Here is a 20,806-nt window from a genome sequence, read left to right on the forward strand (position 1 = left end):
TCTGTTTTCCCTCCATGTTCATGTGTCATGTTTTCATTGGTTTATTGTTTAATTATCTTGTTATCAGTTCTGTTTGTTCATTGGTTTATGTTCTCCCATGTCTTGTATTTAAGCCTTCAAGTTTGCATTGTCTATTTGTCAAGTATTGAATGTGATCGTATGTGTTTGTCAAGTCATAGTCAAGTCATAGTCAAGTCATAGTCAAGTCATAGTCAAGTCATAGTCAAGTCATAGTCAAGTCATAGTCAAGTCATAGTCAAGTCATAGTCAAGTCATAGTCAAGTCATAGTCAAGTCATAGTCAAGTCTGGTCTGGTCATAGTCAAGTTTCATGTTATGATTGCTTCATGTTTGTAGTTTGGGTGAGTGGACTTCACGGTCTGTAAATAAACTGCACTTGGGTTCTTCATCTTCACGTCCTCGTCATCGTCATCATTGTCAGCAGTTCCAGCTTACGTTACAGAATACTCGACCACCCATAGACCCAGCAGTTTTACTTCTGCGCTTACGTCAGGGGAATCGTCCTCTGGAGGACTATGTTGAGGACTTCTGCGGTTTAGCCAGCCAGGTAGACTTTAATGAGGTTGCCCTTAAGGGTTGTTTTAGATTTGGACTAAATGAGTCCATTTCTTTTTTGATGCCTGGCGATCGCAGTTCCCTCAGCCTGGCTCAATATATCGACCTCGCCCTTCGATTCATCAGTTCCCCGTTCACTGTGGGGGAGGCGGATCCCGAGCCAGAGTCCCACGACATGGCCGCCGCCGAGCCAGAGTCCCACGACATGGCCGCCGCCGAGCCAGAGTCCCACGTCACAGCGACGCCTCAGCCTGCTCCATGCCACGTCACAGCGACGCCTCAGCCTGCTCCATGCCACGTCACAGCGACGCCTCAGCCTGCTCCATGCCACGTCACAGCGACGCCTCAGCCTGCTCCATGCCACGTCACAGCCACACCTGAGCAGTGGAACCTGGAGATGGTTCCCACCCTTATACCCACCTTTAGTTCTCCTGAGCAGGTAAGGGGAACTTTCGGTCCTCCGATCCCGCCTGGACCCTCTGAGCCCTGGACTTCGCTTTGGCCTGTCGGTCCCTCGACATTGCCTCAGCTCGGTGTTCCCTCGGCTCTACTACGGTCCTTCAGTCGGTCGGCTGTGCCGGGGTCCTTCGTCCTTCTGGCTCCTCCTTGGTCTGTCGGTCACCTGGCTCCGCTTCGGCTCTCCGATCCTCTGGCTGCGCCTTGTCCCTCTGATCTGTCAGCTTCACCGGGGACCTCCTTCCCTACGGCTCCACCTTGGTCCTCCCTGCCATCGGCTCCACCCTGGCCCTTCGAGTCTTCGGCTACTCTCCGGGCACCATGTTCCAAGGCTCGCCCCTCAAGCCTCTCACGGCTCCACCTTCCATGGCTCCGCCCCTCGAGCCTCTTATGGCTTCACCTCCCACGGACTTTGCCCTGGTCCCATGCCCCTCGCCCTTTCTCGCCACGCCCCACGCCTCAAGACACCCCCCCCCCCCCGCTCCCTACAGAACTTTGAATTATGTCATGTATTACGTGTTTTATTTATGTGTTGGGGTGTCAGGAGCCACCCCTTAGTGGGGGGGATATGTCAGGTGTATTCTGTTGATTCATGTCTTTTATTTTGAAATTCTAGTTCCTGTTTCATGTCATGTGTTCCTGTTACCCTAGTCATGTGATTTCTGTTTTCCTCCATGTTCATGTGTCATGTTTTCATTGGTTTATTGTTTAATTATCTTGTTATCAGTTCTGTTTGTTCATTGGTTTATGTTCTCCCATGTCTTGTATTTAAGCCCTCATGTTTGCATTGTCTATTTGTCGAGTATTGAATGTGATCATATGTGTTTGTCAAGCCATGGTCAAGTCAAGCCAAGTCAAGTCAATTCTAGTCTGGTCATAGTCAAGTTTCATGTTATGATTGCTTCATGTTTGTAGTTTGGGTTAGTGGACTTCACGGTCTGTAAATAAACTGCACTTGGGTTCTTCATCTTCACGTCATCATCATCATTGTCAGCAGTTCCAGCTTACGTTACATTAACATTCTCAAATTTAACACAGTTTAAAGAAGAGGAAGAAGAAGAAGGAAAAAAGATGGAGCATGTTTCAGTTTCTTTGTTTTACATAAGCCACGAACAATATTCCGAACAGATGAATACTATATGGAACATTTAAACCTTTATGGAACATTTTAACTTTTTCAGAATAAAGTTTTAAACCTTAATCGCTGATGTGAATATAAATGTGGTCAACTTTAAAAGACAGACAAGCTCCGACGTGAAATCATCACTTCAGGTCAGGAATTTAACACCGCGCTCAGGTTTAGGCTATAAATAAATACATGGGAATCACGTGTGAATTGTGTGATACATTAACAAAGACATTTCAAGAAGTGGAAAGTTTATATGATGTCATATCTTAATGTTACACTTGATAAGCTCCAGATGCGCACGATTAACAGAGACCACAAACGGAGTCGAGACCACGCCCATCCGATCTGAAATCACACCGTGAACATTTCCATTCATTACACTTTATAAATATTGGCTGCACAGATTCATAAATTCATTGTAATTTTGGATATCTTTATTTAAAGTGTTGCTTTATTCTTGTGCTTCTTGGATATTCAGTCAAATGAATGTTTTTTTTTTATATTATTCGGATGAATCCGTTGTTCATTTTGAAGTCATTATTTGTGCCTTTCCGAATAGAACATTTGGCTTCGGGCACATCCCTAGTGGGAACACTGTGCTAAAGATCTCTTTTTGTATTCTATGGAAGACAAAAAAAAAACAAAAAAAAACAGTCATATGGGTTTGGAACAACATGAGGGTGAGTGAATGATGACAGAAATTTCATTTTCAAAAAGCCTAAAAATAGACTTTATGTAAAAAAAATTTAAAAAAAATGTAAAAGAAAAATTGAATGAATTTGCCACCATAATACAGTTAAAGTAACGTCTTTCCAATGATGATTCATATTAAACTCTGAATCACAGTTGTGACTTGACACTTTAGGAGAAAAACAGCTGTTGACAGTTTCAAGCTTTATTAGACATAGTATTATTACTACTGTCTGTATCTAATCAACTCATAAAACTCACTTCATGAACATTTAAGAAGAGGTGCTGATCTGGAAGAGTTTAAGGTGACAAAATCCGGAATGAGGATTTCCATAACGTACGATTACTAATGCAATGTCTGCCTTTGTGTACCTCAACTTTATGTTTATGCGAAAAACAAGCCACTGTAAAAGAAATGACAGCTATAACAAGTTATTTTACTAGGACATAACATACATACAATTCATTATACTGTATCTTTCATAATGAACGTACTGAGGCCACATCCACACTAATATGTTTTCAGTTGAAAATTAAAATGTTCCATTTCCTATATAGTCCTATGTTCCTCCTTTGCAAAGTATGTAGTACTAGAGAGCTTTCTGAAAGTCTTTTACGGTGGAAGAAAAAGTTGTTGTGTTGATGTGTGGAATAAATGTATCAAAGTCAATTTGTTTTCAACCAAAAATGTATTAGTGTGGAGGTGGGACAACTGTCCCAGTGTAGTGATACAACGGTGCCCATCATGAGGACAGTTATAGCAAATATGCTCCTTGTCTTCACTAATTGAGAAAATTAAGAACTATGTACATCAGTTTATTATATTTATTTTGTTGGTAGATGGATAAAGGCATCTCATGAGAAAAGAAATGCCATGTTTTTTCTGGTCAGTATTTGTTCAGTGTAGCAAAAAGTGTTACAGCTGTACTCTGTAATCTACCCTGTATTGCAGTATTTTTACAACACTGCACTCAGTGAACAAATACAATATTAAATTCTTTTGAAGATCTGCTTGTTAGTAGCTACTAGAGCGCGACCGATATGGGATTTCTGAGACTGATACAGATACCAATTTTACAGGGGGAAAATTCACAGATTACCAATATGGTGGCCGATATAGTTAATTTTTGAGCTGGAATGAAAACAGACCTTTTCTATGTGGATTGTTCACTGATTTTGCACCGATATGACTATACATAGGTACTCAGAAGGCTGCTTTCTTAATCAAATATTTTTATCAAAGAATATTTGACATTATTATTATACATAGTCAACAAATTCCAGAAATGAACACTGAGAAAACAAAGAATAAATAAAAATACAATAAATAGCTAAATAAACATCAGTACTGTATGTTCAGTATCAGTCAATGGCTGACAATTTAAATAAAGAATAAATTAAAATTATAGCTAAATAAAAATCAGTACTGTATGTTCAGTATCAGTCAGTTGCTGACCATTTAAATAAAGAATAAATAAAAATAAAATAAATAGCTAAATAAACATCAGTAGTGGGGCATGGGTAGCTCAGCGTGTAAAGACGCTGACTACCACCCCTGGAGTCGCGAGTTAGAATCCAGCCAGGTCTCCTAAGCAACCAAATTAGCCCGGTTGCTAGGGAGGGTAGAGTCACATGGAGTAACCTCCTCGTGGTCACTATAATGTGGTTCGCTCTCGGTGGGGCGCGTGGTGAGTTGTGCGTGGAGGCCGTGGAGGATAGCGTGAAGCCTCCACATGCGCTATGTCTCCGCGGTCACACGCTCAACAAGCCACGTGATAAGATGCGCAGGTTGATGGTATCAGACGCGGAGGCAACTGAGATTCATCCTCCACCACCCGGATTGAGGCGAGTCACTATACCACTACGAGGATGCATTGGGAATTGGGCATTCCTTGGGAATTGGGCATTCCAAATTGGGGAGAAAATAAATAAATAAATAAAATAAACATCAGTAGTACTGCTTAGTATCAGTCAAATGCTGACTATTTTAATACTGCCAGTCAATTGGGGCATTATAGTAGTCATATTGAAAAGGGAAAATGATGGGGTCATTGTTTATTAACTTTCCAGTATGTATTTCACAAACTAGTTAACAACTTACCGTGAAGACACTGCTTAACTCCGCACTGTCAGCAGAACTGTCAGCTCAGCTCTGTAAACAATGGAGTCTGAGCGCGCTCTGCTAGACAAACTACGTTATGACACCAATTCTAAATCACCCCAAGCATTGTTTCCCGCATTATATATTCTGAAAAAAAGTTTTCATATCAGCGAATATCGGAAAACATATACGCCAATACGATATATCTGTGAAAGGCTAATATACAGATAATATCGGCCGACCAATAAATAAAAAGGTGCTAATTCGTTAGTTTGGGGCAACAGATTGCAAAAAGTTTCCATGCGTTAACATTAGTTAAGGCATTAAGTATTATGAACAAACAATGAACAAAATATATTTTTTACAGCATTTACTAATGTTCGTTAATGTTAGTTTATAAAAATGCAATTGTTCATTGTTTGTTCTGTTAGTTCTTAATGCATTTGTCATGATCCTGTTCTGTCTGCCCTTCGGTCTCAGTCTGTTTTCTGTTTGTGTGTGTTTGTCTTGTGCATGTGTAATTGGCTGTGTCTGTGTTTCTGTTAGCCGTGTACTTCCCTGTCCCCGCCTCCTCGTTACCCTTGTCACTCTACCTTGTTTAGTCCTCATTATGTTAATTGCCTTCACCTGTTCCTCATGTGCCTTGTCTATATATTGTGCCCTCTTCCCTTTTGTATTTGTTAGATCAATTTGTTATTAGTCAGTCTTTTCTTGTTCCTGCTCCTGGTCGGTCGGTCTTATTTATTGTACTTTTTCTAGTTTATGTTTTGTTTTCTCTCCCCTGTGAGAATTTTGTGTTTTTTTTAATATAATTATTTTTATTTTCACTCATTCCTGCATTTAAATATTGAAAAATAATGCACACCCTAAGGTGGTAATGCGGCCATGATGCAAGGTGTGCATTATTTTTCAATAATTCAACGTGCCGGAGTCAATTATTCAGCTTATACCACTGTTACCACACCTTAAGACATCGTTCAGGGTTTTCTCTCTAGACATTTTCTGGTTTTCATCCCTAAAACGCTCTTGTGAGTTGAACTACTTTCTTCTGCCACTGATTCAGTGTCTTGCTTTGATAAAACCCAAACCTTCATTGCTAGTTCGAAAACGTCACTTTAGAACTAGCAATAGAGGTTTGCGCTGCTGTAAGACAGAGGCTTGAGCATTTATTGGAGTAACAAGGTAGTGTGTGTGTGCGTAAAGCCCAGAGCACACTGTACGATTCTGGCCACGATTCTGCCATCTGAGACAAATTTCAGGAATCCTAAAGGATTTCTGTCATCCTAGAGCAAAATTGGCAATCTTACTACGTTTAGTGTGACATGCTTACTGACGGCCGATTAATAGACTTTGCAATGATCTTTAGCCTCCAACGAAGTTCTGACAGTGTCCGAAATTTAGCGTCGCATTTGTTTAGCGTGAACGCTATTACGACGGCCAGATGAGACAGTCCGCACCTCTCTTGCACCCCAATTCACTGTTTTCAGACAAACCCCGCTGAGTATACTCCTTGGAAAAAAACCTGTTCCGTGTCTGCACCATAGCAACATTTGTGCCCAGTTATCACTCTACTCAAGCTCTTTCAATGCTTTTTCTTTTTATATAAAAAGTTAATATATAAATAAGCAGAAAATACATGGAGAAAAGCGTAACACTTCAGCAATATTAAAGCATTATTCCCAGAATTAAATAAATACAGAGCTTAAAATGATTGCATTTTCTTAACATGTTTTTTCTTTACATTTATCATTGCATTTTTTTATAACTTTAATTTAATTACTATTTTACTTTTAATAAATGTACTTTAAATGTCAGGAAACTTCTTTAGTTAAGATTCACACCACTCCAATTTCATTTTATTTATTTTTTTAATTAAACAATTTATATTGGTAAGTATTTATGGGGTGTTTTAATTCGAATCAGCAGATACAATTGGATAAAATTAAAGAAATCTATGTCATGTTTGTGCATTATCCATAGGGAATTTGGAAGCACGATATATTATTAGCCTACATGAACGTTTGAAAGGTTACTTATCTAAAAGAGGAGAAAGATGTACTGTAACTTTTTTGTTTTCCTATGTGAACGCAGACATCTTTCATTTTTCAGGCCACAAATCTTTAATTGTGGTAGCTAATTACTGTAGGCTACCTCCTCCACTCACATTCATTCTCAACATCTGTAGATTTCCGTAATTGTGATCAGGCTGTCTTATTATAGGCTCTTTTGACAAAATCCATCTTTCATTTTATATGTTATGCTCGTGATGGAGTGGTATTGGAGCAACGGAAATGCTGATGCCCTGACTTTCAGGGAAAAAATGCTCCTCTGGGCCATTTCGCTTCTATTCCGCAACGCTAACGTTCACTGATCGGGACGATTGCGACCACAGTCGGCTATGATGTGTATCGTACAGTCTGACATAATGTTGCACAGTGTGCAGTCTCAATTTGTTCATATCATACAGTATGATTTTTACAATCTTAAATGACTTTAAAAATCCTACAGTTTATAGCGGGCTTAAGTGTGTATTAAGTATACTTCTCAGTGTTGCCATTCCTGTATAGTTTTCCGTTGCTAAACAACTGTTTACAACCCCACTGAGTCACAGGAGTGCACTGAAATGAAGGCTCTGTTTGTTTCTCGCGTGTGTGTCTGTGTGTGAGAGCGAAAGAGAGGGAGAGAGAGATTGCAAGGGTGCTTTCCACTGATATTAAAAGTAATTTCAGATAATATAGAAACTGTTGTATTGATCAAGTCGTGGGGGTGCATGTGTGTGAGTCTGGGTGATAGTGTGAGAGAGAGACAGAGAGAGAGAGAGAGAGCACAAGGGGGCTTTTCAACAGAAATCGAAAAATGTAGGATTTTATAGACATTGTTTGTCATTCTTATCCTATTTACTTAGCCAATGTCTTTGTATTAATTGGTTATTTTCCTGTGGTAGCCTGTACGGCTCTTTTGAAAAACGTAGGGGAGACCGGGGATGGTTGTAACACGGGTCAGTTGTAACACTTCCAATTTCTCCAATCAGGAACAAGTTACAAATCGCCTGATTCACTTCACACATGCTCAGTTTAGTCCTTATTCCACATGTGAGGATGTAGAGTCCTGTGGCAGTCACAGCAGATTTTAGAGGGGAAAAACTAATTTTGAGGTAAGAAAGTTACTTTTTTACTTCATTTATTTTTGTGATGGCAATGCCTGCTTTGTAGTCAAACTCATCAAAGTTAAATTATGTTTATTGTGTGTCTGTGTAGATATTTTTCATGCAAGTTGTTAGTGCTAATGTTTTAGCTGTTAGCTGTAAGGTGAGCTAGTTCATGGCTACAAGACTCTTGGTTCGTTGTAACATCAATTAAATATGTTCCAACCTACCCCAAGCAAATTTTTTGTTGTATTTATATGTTTTCTTTGAATTTCAGTATGCCTAAGTCTTGGAGGAGAAAGACAAACTGAGGGGTGTCTCTCAGCATTTTGAAGAGAGCATCAGATAATGTAAAAGAGCAGGGAAAGTTTGTAAAATCTGTGGCAAAATTGTATGGCATTTGCCATGTAACCTTGTACAGATTCTGCAAAAAGAGGAAGATGTTAGAAGGGAACCTCCGAGTGTAGGCTACCACAATGGAAAGAAGGTCTTCACTGATGAACAAGAGAAAGAACTTACAGAATATCTGATGAGGGCAGCTGATGCATTTTATGGACTGTGTCCATGTGAAGTAAGTAGGATAAAGAGTAGGATTAGGGATAAGATAGGAGAAAGTTAGGAGAAAATTATTAATTTATAGTGGTGCCAGTGTAAAACATACAGATGGATAGATGAGGGAAATATTAAAAATGACTGATTATTGAAAATATTGAAATTTTGATGTGATTAAAATTACAGGTGAGAGAACTTGCGTATCAGCTTGCTGTGAAATATGGGTGCAAACATCCAAAGACATGGGATGAATCTTCAAAGGCAGGAGTGGACTGGTTTTCAGCCTACAAGAAAAGAAACCCAACTCTGTCCATTAGGAGCCCTGAGGCCACAAGCCTGGCATGGGCCACCAGTTTTAATAAACACAATGTGGCAATGTTTTTCAGAAAACTTGATGAAATAATAAGGAGGCACAGCTTAACTGCCAATGACATTTGGAATGTCGACAACTGTGTACAGGCATTACAACTGTGCAATCTCCGGTCAGTGTGATTGCAAAATATGGCTCTAAACAGGTTGGGGCAATGACATCAGGAGAAAGGGGTCAACTGGTCAGTCTCGCATTTGCAGTCAATGCCACTGGCAACACAATGTTTGTGTTCCCACGCCTTCGTTATGCAGACCACTTTGTACGAGATGGGCCGATAGGAAATATTGGAAGTGGAAATAAATCATGATGGATGCAGGAGGATTTTGTCATCTTTCTGAAGCACTTCTCAAACCACACCAAGGTCAGCCCTAAGAAAAAGTTGCTCCTTCTCCTAGATAACCATTGCTCACATGTCAGTTTCAGCCATTGACTGCTGCAAGAGCAATGGAATTTTGATGCTAACATACCCCCCCCCACTGTAGTCATAAACTCCAACCCCTCGACAGGAGTGTATATGGCCCACTCAAGAAGATGGTGAACAATAGTGTTCAATTGTTGAAGCTGGTGCACATTTGCTCATTTTATTCTGTTTTGTTACACACACACACACACACACCAATTATTTTGAAAAGTCAGTATTGAATAAAAAGCTTTCAAAATCCATTTTTTGTCATAATCATTATTTCATAATGTTACATCTCACCCCAGGGTATGTTACAACTAACCCAGACTATGGGGTGAATTGTAACATTTCACTCCTCGTGTTTGAAACTAAACCATGCATTTTCTGTTTGTGCTGCAAAGATAACAGCTACATCATTTAATAGCAGACACTTGAAACAAGTTTGTATCACATGTTTAACGCACTGGCTTAAAATAACTCTAAGATACAGACAGAAATGTCAAAAAATGTTACAGCCATCCCCGGCCTCCCCTAAATAATTTGGTCAAAACCTGGAACTACTTAGCTTTGCCTTGAGTGAAAAGCACACCTTAAAATGTCTGTCAACCAATCAGAATCAAGCATTCAACAGACCTGTGGTATAACCAAGATTAATAAATGCATTCAAAGTTTTGTTTATTGTTAGTGAACCTTATTGTAAAGTGTTATTGTTAGTTTTCCTCTTGTAATTATTCTTATTGTGATTGCAAAACAGCACTTTATAGATATTCCTTAAACATTCTACAACATAAATAGTTTTTTTTTTTCCTATGTAAACACCCAAAGCTAAGAATTAAACTTTTATAATTAATTAAGCCCAAAATGCATAACATACAGACCATTCAAACTTTGTTTTGCAGATAATGTCAGCCTGTAGGTGTGGAATCTATTTTAAGAAATTTAAGATTAAAGTTTGAAAATCTTCCATTGACATACACTGGGAGAATTGCATATTGAAGTGACTCATCTTCAGAATGCAAATGATGTACAGATGTTACTATTTGTCCATTTTCTTTCACATTAGCCTACTATCAATCTCTGCTTCTTTCTCTTTATTCAGGCTCACAATTCTTCTAACTCTTTGACCTATAACATCATTCGTTTACTGCCTTGCAAGCTATAGTATTTCCTAGTTAATTATATTTACACGTTCATAATATATGTAGGCACTAGGCAGTATTGCAACATACGTGTAACCGAAATCCGTTACCAATGCACAGTTTGTGATAGCCGACAGAAGATAGCGGTCATTAACTGAAGTGAGAAGTGTTTGCGGGTGTCTGGATCTGGCTCTGCTCCACGGCTTTTCACGTGCCACGTCACGGAGGGGGGAAGAAACGGATTCCTGAGCGCTGCTCGAATTTCCTGCAATCACATCTTCATATTCACAGTCTACAGCGGACCGAGACGAGCTTTCTCCTGTTCAACACACTCAACCGGCTCTTGTTTCGAAAATGGTGAGAAACACTAACTCTGAGACTGCGGTAAAGTTGTTTTTATATTGGATATTAATTAGACATTCGATCCTTCCTTTAACATTAATTGGTATGTACTTGCAAAATAGTGGCGGTTCATGCTGTGTCTCGTTCAGATAACACTGTAAATCATAATAGCAGAAGTAATTTGTATATAGTAGTTATTCGATAAATGTAATTGTTTTAAGCATCAAAAGTGAAAAACACAACAACATCGATCTCAACAAGGGCAATCCAAGTTAGGGAGTGTCTCAAAATTGCAAAAAGAGATACCTTATTCCATGACTACATTAAAAAGTGGTTCTTTTTACATGTGTAATGTTTATGTTGGTAAACAAATAAAGTTAAATTTAGATCATTTTTAATGTTCTTATTATTTATATCCCTGTTATAACTATTTAATGTAAACTGAATGCTTTAATTAAACAAATCTATTTAACGTTCTGGCTTTTTTTACCTAAAGATCTCACATCACCTGCAATGTATTTATACACACCTGCTACATATCTTACACAGCTTTGATTGTGGAAATATGTTTTTGTGTATTTTTCTGGAATTTATAAAATACTAAAATCCTACTAAAAATAAAAAACCTTCTTGTTCGTTTCACCTGATGATGTCACACCACCTGTAAAATATTCACAAACACCTATAACACGTCTTACACAACTTGAAATTAGGAAATATGATTTTTAGTATTTTTTATGAATTTTAAAAGCTTTCAAATCCATATAACTTCCAGATCATGTGACGTGATGATGTCACACCACCTGTAATATATTCACAAACACCTGACACATATCTCACACTTCCTGGTCATGTGTCCTGATGATGTCACACCACCTGTAATATATTCACAAACACTATACTCACAAACACCTATATCACATCTTACACGACTTGGATTTTGGATTTTGGTTTAAAATGTGTATTTTTTATGAATTTTAATTTCTGAAATATTTAAAAAACAATCAACCTCCTTTGACACAGGCCAGACTTCAACTTATGTTATCAGCATGCCTACCTTAATGAATCATGGCAAAGCACTTGCACTACCCACTAGGCCACATCTCTGCTATTTAATATGCATCAATCAATCATTTTAATAAGTCTGATGTGGGATTTAAACCCATGCGCTTGGTGTTGCCAAGACCCTGCTCTATCCGTTGAGCTACAGGACATACTCCAAATGACCTGGAAAGTTTACATGGCATCTGGATTACTAACTCAAATACCATTGTATGCTCATGTGAAACCCTTAATATTGTTCTTTTCCATGTTACACAAAAGTTACTTACATGCAAGTTATTTAGCTGAATATCCAAGCAGATATTTTCCATACAATGAAAGCAGATGCTGGTGGATGTCATGCTCCAAACAGGAAGCAAAAGAGTAATACTCAGTTGTCCTTATAACTTTTGCTAAAGTCACTAAAGCTATATAATACATACAGTATACATTTGAGTGAGGAACTGATCAAAGTTTAGGTTGTAATTAATTGAAAACCCAATAAAAACAAGTTCCCTATCTGTCACTTACTCTACGTTGTGTCGATGTAGTGACACTAGGGGTCACTCTTGGGAGCCCCAAACACCTCTGCTTTTTTGAAAAAAGGCCAATGAGAATTGGCGAGTGGAATTTGCATGCCACTCCCCCGGACATACGGGTATAAAAGGAGCTGGTATGTAACCACTCATTCAGATTTTCTCTTCGGAGCCGAGCGGTTGTCTTCAGTGCACTGAATTCAATTCCCTCCAAAGACGCACCTCAAAACTACTGGATTAAGATGCATTTCAGCGGCTTCCCCCCTCTCCACTCGTGTAGTGCAGAGAATGCCCCTGGGCGCTTCGGCAGAGTGAAAATAAGAGAGTATATTCTAAAAGAGTATATTTTCATTCACAAAAAGAGCGGCACACACACGGAACGTCTTTTTAAAGATGCCTTTCCATTTGTGTGTTATTCCTGGTTGCGGTCATTATCTCTCCGCTTCTGACGGCCACGATCGCTGTCTTACGTGTCTGGGCACTGCCCACGTGGAGACATCGTTCGTGGATGAGTCATGTCCTCATTGCGGGAACATGACCATGGCAACGTTGCAGTCGTGGCTTGCTTTTGTAAGAAAGCAAGCCACCCCAGCGGCTCCCCACACCAGTCCTTCTACCTACGGGTTTGAGGCCGCGTCAGTTAGCACTGGGGGCGATTTGGGGACATCAGTGGGACCACCTCCGCCGGGTATCCCCCAACAGACCTCCCATTCCCCAGCATGCTCGCTTCCCCCGATCAGGCTCTCACACGAGACCGCCGGCTCGTCTCAGCGCAAGTTCAACTTCTCGTTCGGAGCTTGGGAAGACGATGAGTTATCAAGCGCAGAGTGGGATCGTCCAGTCTGACACAGAGGTTTTGGCTGCGCTTCCTCCTTCGGGAACGGTCGCCTAGTCTCACGCCGACGCAGAAATGTCGGACATGCTTTCCCGGGCGGGGAACCCTCCACTCTCCCCTGAACCCTCGCGGCTTGACGATTGGCCCAGGAGGCTGCGGCACCCAAAAGCCTGACAAAATAATGGTTCCCTCGTCTCCTGGGTCACATATCCGGTGCGCACGGCCGTCGTCACAACCACCGTCCACTGTCCCATTTTGGCAGGTATGGCGCTCCAGTGGCTATGCGATTCAGTTCGCCAGGTGCCCGCCCAGGTTCAGCGCCATCCGCTTCACCTCGGTGAAGGGCGAGAACGCCGCTACCTTGCGTGCGGAAATCGCTACCCTTCTGCGCAAGGGCACGATAGAGCCTGTCCCTCCAGCCGAGATGAAGAAAGGGTTCTACAGCCCTTACTTCATCGTACCGAAGAAAGGCAGTGGGTTGCGACCAATTCTGGACCTGCGAGTACTGAACTGGGCTTTGCACAGACTCCCATCCAAGACGGAGTACAGTGGTTCCACTGAAACTTTTTCAGAGGCTCCTGGGGCATATGGCATCCTCAGCAGCAGACACACTGCTCGGGTTGATGCATATGAGACCGCTTCAGCACTGGCTTCAGACTCGAGTCCCGAGATGGGCAGGGTGCCACGGGACACATCGCGTGACCATCATGCCGATCTTTCGCCGCCTCTTCAGCCCTTGGACCGATCTTGCATTTCTACGGGCAGGGGTTCCCCTAGGGCAGGTCTCCAGGCGCGTCGTGGTTACAGCAGATGCTGGGGCACCGGATGCAATGGGCACACAGCCGCTGGCTCCTGGACTGGCCCGTGGCTGCATTGGCACATCAACTGCCTAGAGTTGTTGGCAGTACTGCTCGCCCTGCGGAGGTTCCGGCCATTGATCCAGGGCAAGCACGTGTTGGTCCGGACGGACAATGCAGCAATGGTAGCGTACATCAACCATCAAGGTGGTCTACGTTCCCGTTGCATGTCACAACTCGCCTGCCGTCTCCTCCTCTGGAGTCAGCAGCGCCTCAAGTCGCTATGAGCCACTCACATCCCGGGCGACCTCAATACCGCAGCGGATGCGCTGTCATGTCAGGTTACCCTCAGGGGAGAGTGGAGACTCCACCCCTTAGGTGGTCCAGCTGATTTGGAGTCAATTTGGTTGAGCACAGGTAGACCTGTTTGCTTCCCTGGAATCCTCTCACTGCCCGCTTTGGTACGCCCTGACCGAGGCACCCCTCAGTATAGATGTGCTGGCACATAGCTGGCCCCCTGGACTACGCAAATATGCATTTCCCCCAGTGAGCCTACTTGCACAGACCCTGTGCAAGGTCAGGGAGGACGAGGAGCAGACCATCCTAGTAGCAACCTACTGGCCCACCCAGACGTGGTTCTCGGATCTCATGCTCCTCATGACAGCCCCCCCCCCGACGAATTCACCTGAGGAAGTACCTTCTTTCTCAGGGACGGGGCACCATCTGGCATCTGCGACCAGACCTCTGGAATCTCCACATCTGGCCCCTGGACGGGACGTGGAAGACCTAAGTGGCCTACCACCCGTGGTGGTAGACACAATCACTCAGGCTAGGGCCCCCTCTACGAGGCGCCTGTGTGCCTTGAAGTGGCGTCTGTTCACTAAGTGGTGTTCTTCCCATTGCGAAGACCCCCAGAAATGCACAGTCAGATCGGTGCTTTCCTTCCTGCAGGAGAGGCTAGAGGGGTGGCTGTCCCCCTCCACCTTGAAGGTGTATGTTGCCGCTATTTCAGCTCATCATGATGCAGTAGATGGTAAGAACTTGGGGAAGCACGACTTGATCATCAAGTTCCTGAGAGGTGCTAGGAGGTTGAATCCCTCCAGACTGCACCTCGTCCCCTCGTGGGACACCTCTGTAGTCCTTCGGGGTCTACAGGGAGCTCCCTTTGAGCCCTTGGAGTCAGCTGAGCTTAAGGCACTCTCTTTGAAGACTGCCCTCCTGACTGTGCTCACTTCCATCAAAAGGATAGGGGACCTGCAGGCATTCTCAGTCAGCGAATCGTGCCTGGAGTCCGGTCCGGTTTACTCTCATGTGATCCTGAGACCCCGACCGGGCTATGTGCCCAAGGTTCCCACGACTCCTTTTTGGGATCAGGTGGTGAACCTGCAAGCGCTGCCCCATGAGGAGGCAGACCCAGCCTTGGCATTGCTGTGTCCGGTGTGAGATTTACGCATCTATTTGGATCACACACAGAGCCTTAGAAGCTCCGAGCAGCACTTTGTCTGCTTTGGTGGACAGCGGAAGGAAGTGCTGTCTCCAAACAGAGGATTGCCCACTGGGTCATTGACGCTATCGCAATGGCATATCAGGCTCAGGACGTGCCACCCCCTGCGGGGTTACGAGCCCACTCTTCCAGGAGTGTGGCGGCCTCCTGGGCCCTGGCCAGTGGCACCTCTTTTGCAGACATCTGCAGAGCAGCAGGCTGGGCAGCACCCTACACCTTTGCGAGGTTCTACAATCTCCGGGTTGAGCCGGTCTCGTCCCATGTATTGGCAGGCACGAGCAGGTAAGTTCCGGGACAGCTGGCCGGGTGTACCGCTTGTGCATTGCGCCTTTCCCCTCCCTTGAGGTGAAGACGTGCGCTCTTGACTCCCAGTCGTGTTCACAGACTGTGATCCCTGGATGACATTCCTCCTTAGCCCTCTGGCAGACAAGTTTGCGGAGAAACACGCTGACCGGCCCATTACGTGCGCTAATGAGCCCCTGTAATGAGGTAGGTGCTCCACATGTGCTGGTTCCCCGAAGGCGACCCCATGTGATATTTTCCACAAAATTGTTTCCTGTCGGCAAACTGTGTCTTCCTTGGGCAGAGGCCCCTCTGCCCCTGGTCGCCATGCTCTGTAGAAACTCCTCCCCCTTCGGGTAGGACCTACCATGGGACCTCTCCACATGACACACTTCCAACAAGACTTGGTAAGACCATGTGATGTATTCCACTCAAAATACCCCACCCCCTCTTTTTGGGCGGGGTGTGGTCTCCGCGGTGTCTTCCCCTTGGGAGGGACACCCCCCGACATAGACACTTATGGCTCCCAGTCAGTTAACAAATTCCACTCTTTTTGGGGAGAAAAGAGAGGGAAAGACACCTCGGCTGGGCTAGCCTGTCCCTACAGTTGGGCAGTCGACTTGTTCCTGATGGACCGTTCGAAGCTCATAAGAGCGTTGGGGGAGGTTACGTGACGGCCTGGTGTGCTGGCTACGAGGCACACACTGGTCTGCCCATCACACACCACCAGTTCACGTAACACAGTTCAGCTAGTTGTGGCGCTTTATATAGGGACCCCTAGTGTCACTACATCGACACAACGTCGAGTGAGTGACAGATAGGGAACGTCCTGGTTACTTTCGTAACCTCCATTCCCTGATGGAGGGAACGAGACGTTGTGTCCCTCTTGCCACAACACTGAACTACCCGCTGAAATGGCCGGGACCTTGTCTCGGCTCCTCAGCACAAAACCTTAATGAGTGGTTGCATACCAGCTCCTTTTATACCCGAAAATTCCACTCGCCAATTCTCACTGGCCTTTTTAAAAAAAAGCAGAGGTGTTTGTGGCTCCCAAGAGTGACCCCTAGTGTCACTACATCGACACAACGTCTCATTCCCTCCATCAGGGAATGGAGGTTATGAAAGTAACCAGAACGTTCCTCTACGTTTAATATGGCCTCATTCACGAGTATCAATTTTGATGATGGTCTCTCAACATTGCATCACTGATGCTATGGGAAATTCCTTTCTCAACAACCTAGTTGAAGCACTTTGTACAATAACGGCAATTCTAAAATTGGCAATGGTGTTTCAGCCCCGCCCCTTTAGGCGTGCAGTTGGCCTATATAAGCAGGTGCAAAACCACAATTTCCTCAGAATTCTTCCCCTTCAAGATAGCGAGTTCATCTCTCGTCTTGCCAAGCCCTCTCATCTCTGCTTCGCCGTCAAGAAACACTCCACCAGCGGATGGAGCCTTTGCCCTCAGACACAAGCAAGATGACTCGTTGCCTTCACAGCACAGCACCTGCAGTGAGACGACTGACCTGCTCCTCTGCAGTGTTCCGGCGGAGACATTTGTATCCTTTCTTATTGCTCTGATATTTTGTGTACAGTATATATACATTTGTACATCTAAAAGAGACGCTTATGTGTTGCGCGTCTTTGTAAAGATGTCGTTCCACAAGTGTTTTCTATGTGAGAGACACATCCCGCCGTCAGACAGGCATGATATATGCATCTGCTGCCTGGGCCGCACCCACACTGAAGCGGCTCTCATGGAGACAGACTGCCCTCACTGTGTGGGCATGAGTCTCAGGACGCTCTGCTCCAGAACCGCCTTCATTCTGAGGGACAATTCCGCCTCCTGTGCCCCCCCACCTGCCTCCTCTGTGACTCCCGAAGGACCACACGAGCCAGGAGGCACGGCGATGCCACGAGGTTGGGCTGGAAGACTTCAAGGAGGATCTTGCGCCGGCGCGAACCCCTCGGTCTCACGACGCAGCATCCTCGCCCCTGCAGTTTGCCCATGAGGATCTCTGGCCCTCAGTCGGAGCGCATGGTCTCAATACTTTTGGCGGATCTGATGATGGGGACGATGCCATGTCCATCGCAGCATCTATGGGCAAGTGGTCAGGCCCGACGGAGGACATTGCCGCTTCTCTCTCTAGTGAGGGTGAAGAGCGTACACACGCCACTGATACTGAGCTGCTTTGCGTCCTCTCACGGGCGGTCAAGGAACTCAGCTTACAGTGGTCCCCTCCAGTCAAACTGGAAAGATCTCGCCTGGATGAATGGTTCCTACAGTGTGTCGTGTGAGTGTGAATGCATTACAGGTGGTCTGACATCGTCACATGACCATGAAGTTATATGGATTTGAAAATGTCAAAAATTCATAAAAAATACACAAAATCATATTTCTAATATCCAAGTCTTGTAAGATGTGTCAGGTGTGTGTGAATGCATTACAGGTGGTCTGACATCACTAGGTCACATGACCAAGAAGTTACAAGGATTTGAACATTTCAAAAATTCATAAAAAATACACAAAATCATATTTCAAAAATCCAAGACTTGTAAGATATGTGTCAGGTATGTGTGTGTGTGTGTGAATGCATTACAGGTGGTCTGACATCACTAGGTCACATGACCAGGAAGTTATATGGATTTGAAAATTCTAGGTGTTATCAGGTCATCAGGTCAAATGACCAAGAAGTTATATGGATTTGAACATTTCAAAAATTCATAAAAAGTACACAAAATCATATCTCAGGTCATCATCAGGTCACACATCGTAAGGTCACACACAGGTTTTATTTTTGAAAATAAAAGTTAAAAATCATTAAATATATATATATATATATATAAAGTTACGATTCCAAAATAAAAGTCATGTAAGGTAGAAATGTGTTGTTTATACATGTGCTATAGGAGGTCTGACATTCATCTATTTCTGTTAAATGCAAATGTTCAATTACATTACATTGTTATAACATCATTACCTATCCTAGGGAATAAGCCATTTATGGCTTTAAATGTTTGTTTTTTGTACCATATATTTTTACTTAACTTGTTTGACAATATTAAGTTACATCTGGATAAAGCTACACATGTTTTGATAGCCACAGAGTAATCTGTTTTTTACCAGCCTTTGTCCATTTCACACTTTAGAGACACTCCCTAACTTTGCCTGCCGAATGTCTAACCAATGACCAATATAAAAACAACTTTACCAGTAACGCTGAGTACAACCTTTTACACCATCTAAACAAATTGTATGGTATTTTCTTGAACGCTTTCGATGTTTGTAATGTCTTGTTCTCTTTGTCTGCCTCTTTTACTTCTCTCCGCCCGCTGCGCCCATTACAGATGTTTCGATGTTTACCCACTGTGGTTTTCCTGCTGGCTGCAGTGTACTGTCATGCTGAGGTAAGTTATAGGAAATCCGCTTGTATTTATAGGTGCTGGTCATATAATTAGAATATCATCAAAAAGTTGATTTATTTCACTAATTCCATTCAAAAAGTGAAACTTGTATATTATATTCATTCATTACACACAGACTGATATATTTCAAATGTTTATTTCTTTTAATTTTGATGATTATAACTGACAACTAAGGAAAATCCCAAATTCAGTATCTCAGAAAATTAGAATATTGTGAAAAGGTTCAATATTGAAGACACCTGGTGCCACACTCTAATCAGCTAATTAACTCAAAACACCTGCAAAGGCCTTTAAATGGTCTATCAGTCTAGTTCTGTATGCTACACAATCATGGGGAAGACTGCTGACTTGAAAGTTGTCCAAAAGACGACCATTGACACGTTGCACAAGGAGGGCAAGACACAAAAGGTCATTGCAAAAGAGACTGGCTGTTCACAGAGCTCTGTGTCCAAGCACATTAATAGAGAGGCGAAGGGAAGGAAAAGATGTGGTAGAAAATGTGTACAAGCAATAGGGATAACCGCACCCTGGAGAGGATTGTGAAACAAAACCCATTCAAAAATGTGGGGGAGAACCACTACGCACAGACGTATGCAAGACATGGGTTTCAGCTGTCGCATTCCTTGTGTCAAGCCACTCTTGAACAACAGACAGCGTCTGAAGCGTCTCGCCTGGGCTAAAGACAAAAAGGACTGGACTGCTGCTGAGTGGTCCAAAGTTATGTTCTCTGATGAAAGTAAATTTTGCATTTCCTTTGGAAATCAGGGTCCCAGAGTCTGGAGGAAGAGAGGAGAGGCACACAATCCACGTTGCTTGAGGTCCAGTGTAAAGTTTCCACAGTCAGTGATGGTTTGGGGTGCCATGTCATCTGCTGGTGTTGGTCCACTGTGTTTTCTGAGGTCCAAGGTCAACGCAGCCGTATACCAGGAAGTTTTAGAGCATTTCATGCTTCCTGCTGCTGACCAACTTTATGGAGATGCAGATTTCATTTTCCAACAGTACTTGGCACCTGCACACAGTGCCAAAGCAACCAGTATCTGGTTTAAGGACCATGGTATCCCTGTTCTTAATTGGCCAGCAAACTCGCCTGACCTTAACCCCATAGAAAATCTATGGGGTATTGTGAAGAGGAAGATGCGATATGCCAGACCCAACAATGCAGAAGAGCTGAAGGCCACTATCAGAGCAACCTGGGCTCTCATAACACCTGAGCAGTGCCACAGACTGATCGACTTCATGCCACGCCGCATTGCTGCAGTAATTCAGGCAAAAGGAGCCCCAACTAAGTATTGAGTGCTGTACATGCTCATACTTTTCATTTTCATACTTTTCAGTTGGCCAAGATTTCTAAAAACCCTTTCTTTGTATTGGTCTTAAGTAATATTCTAATTTTCTGAGATACTGAATTTGGGATTTTCCTTAGTTGTCAGTTAAAATCATCAAAATTAAAAGAAATAAACATTTGAAATATATCAGTCTGTGTGTA

The 20,806-nt window shown here is 43.1% G+C and overlaps 1 protein-coding gene across 2 annotated transcripts in view; it reads left to right on the forward strand.

Annotated features, from left to right (window-relative positions):
* The first annotated feature begins 10,758 nt into the window (after nt 1-10,758).
* The window catches only part of LOC127448197 (follistatin-related protein 1-like), a 77,681-nt gene continuing 67,633 nt past the window's right edge, over nt 10,759-20,806 (forward strand). For both annotated transcript variants that reach the window (XM_051710554.1, XM_051710555.1), the window contains exons 1-2: nt 10,759-10,917; nt 19,243-19,302. In XM_051710554.1, coding sequence (XP_051566514.1) covers nt 10,915-10,917; nt 19,243-19,302 — 63 coding nt within the window. In that variant the 5' untranslated portion in view covers nt 10,759-10,914. The remainder of the gene's footprint in view (nt 10,918-19,242; nt 19,303-20,806) is intronic.

The sequence above is a fragment of the Myxocyprinus asiaticus genome, chromosome 11 (genome assembly GCF_019703515.2).
Source record: "Myxocyprinus asiaticus isolate MX2 ecotype Aquarium Trade chromosome 11, UBuf_Myxa_2, whole genome shotgun sequence".
Classification (NCBI taxonomy): domain Eukaryota; kingdom Metazoa; phylum Chordata; class Actinopteri; order Cypriniformes; family Catostomidae; genus Myxocyprinus; species Myxocyprinus asiaticus.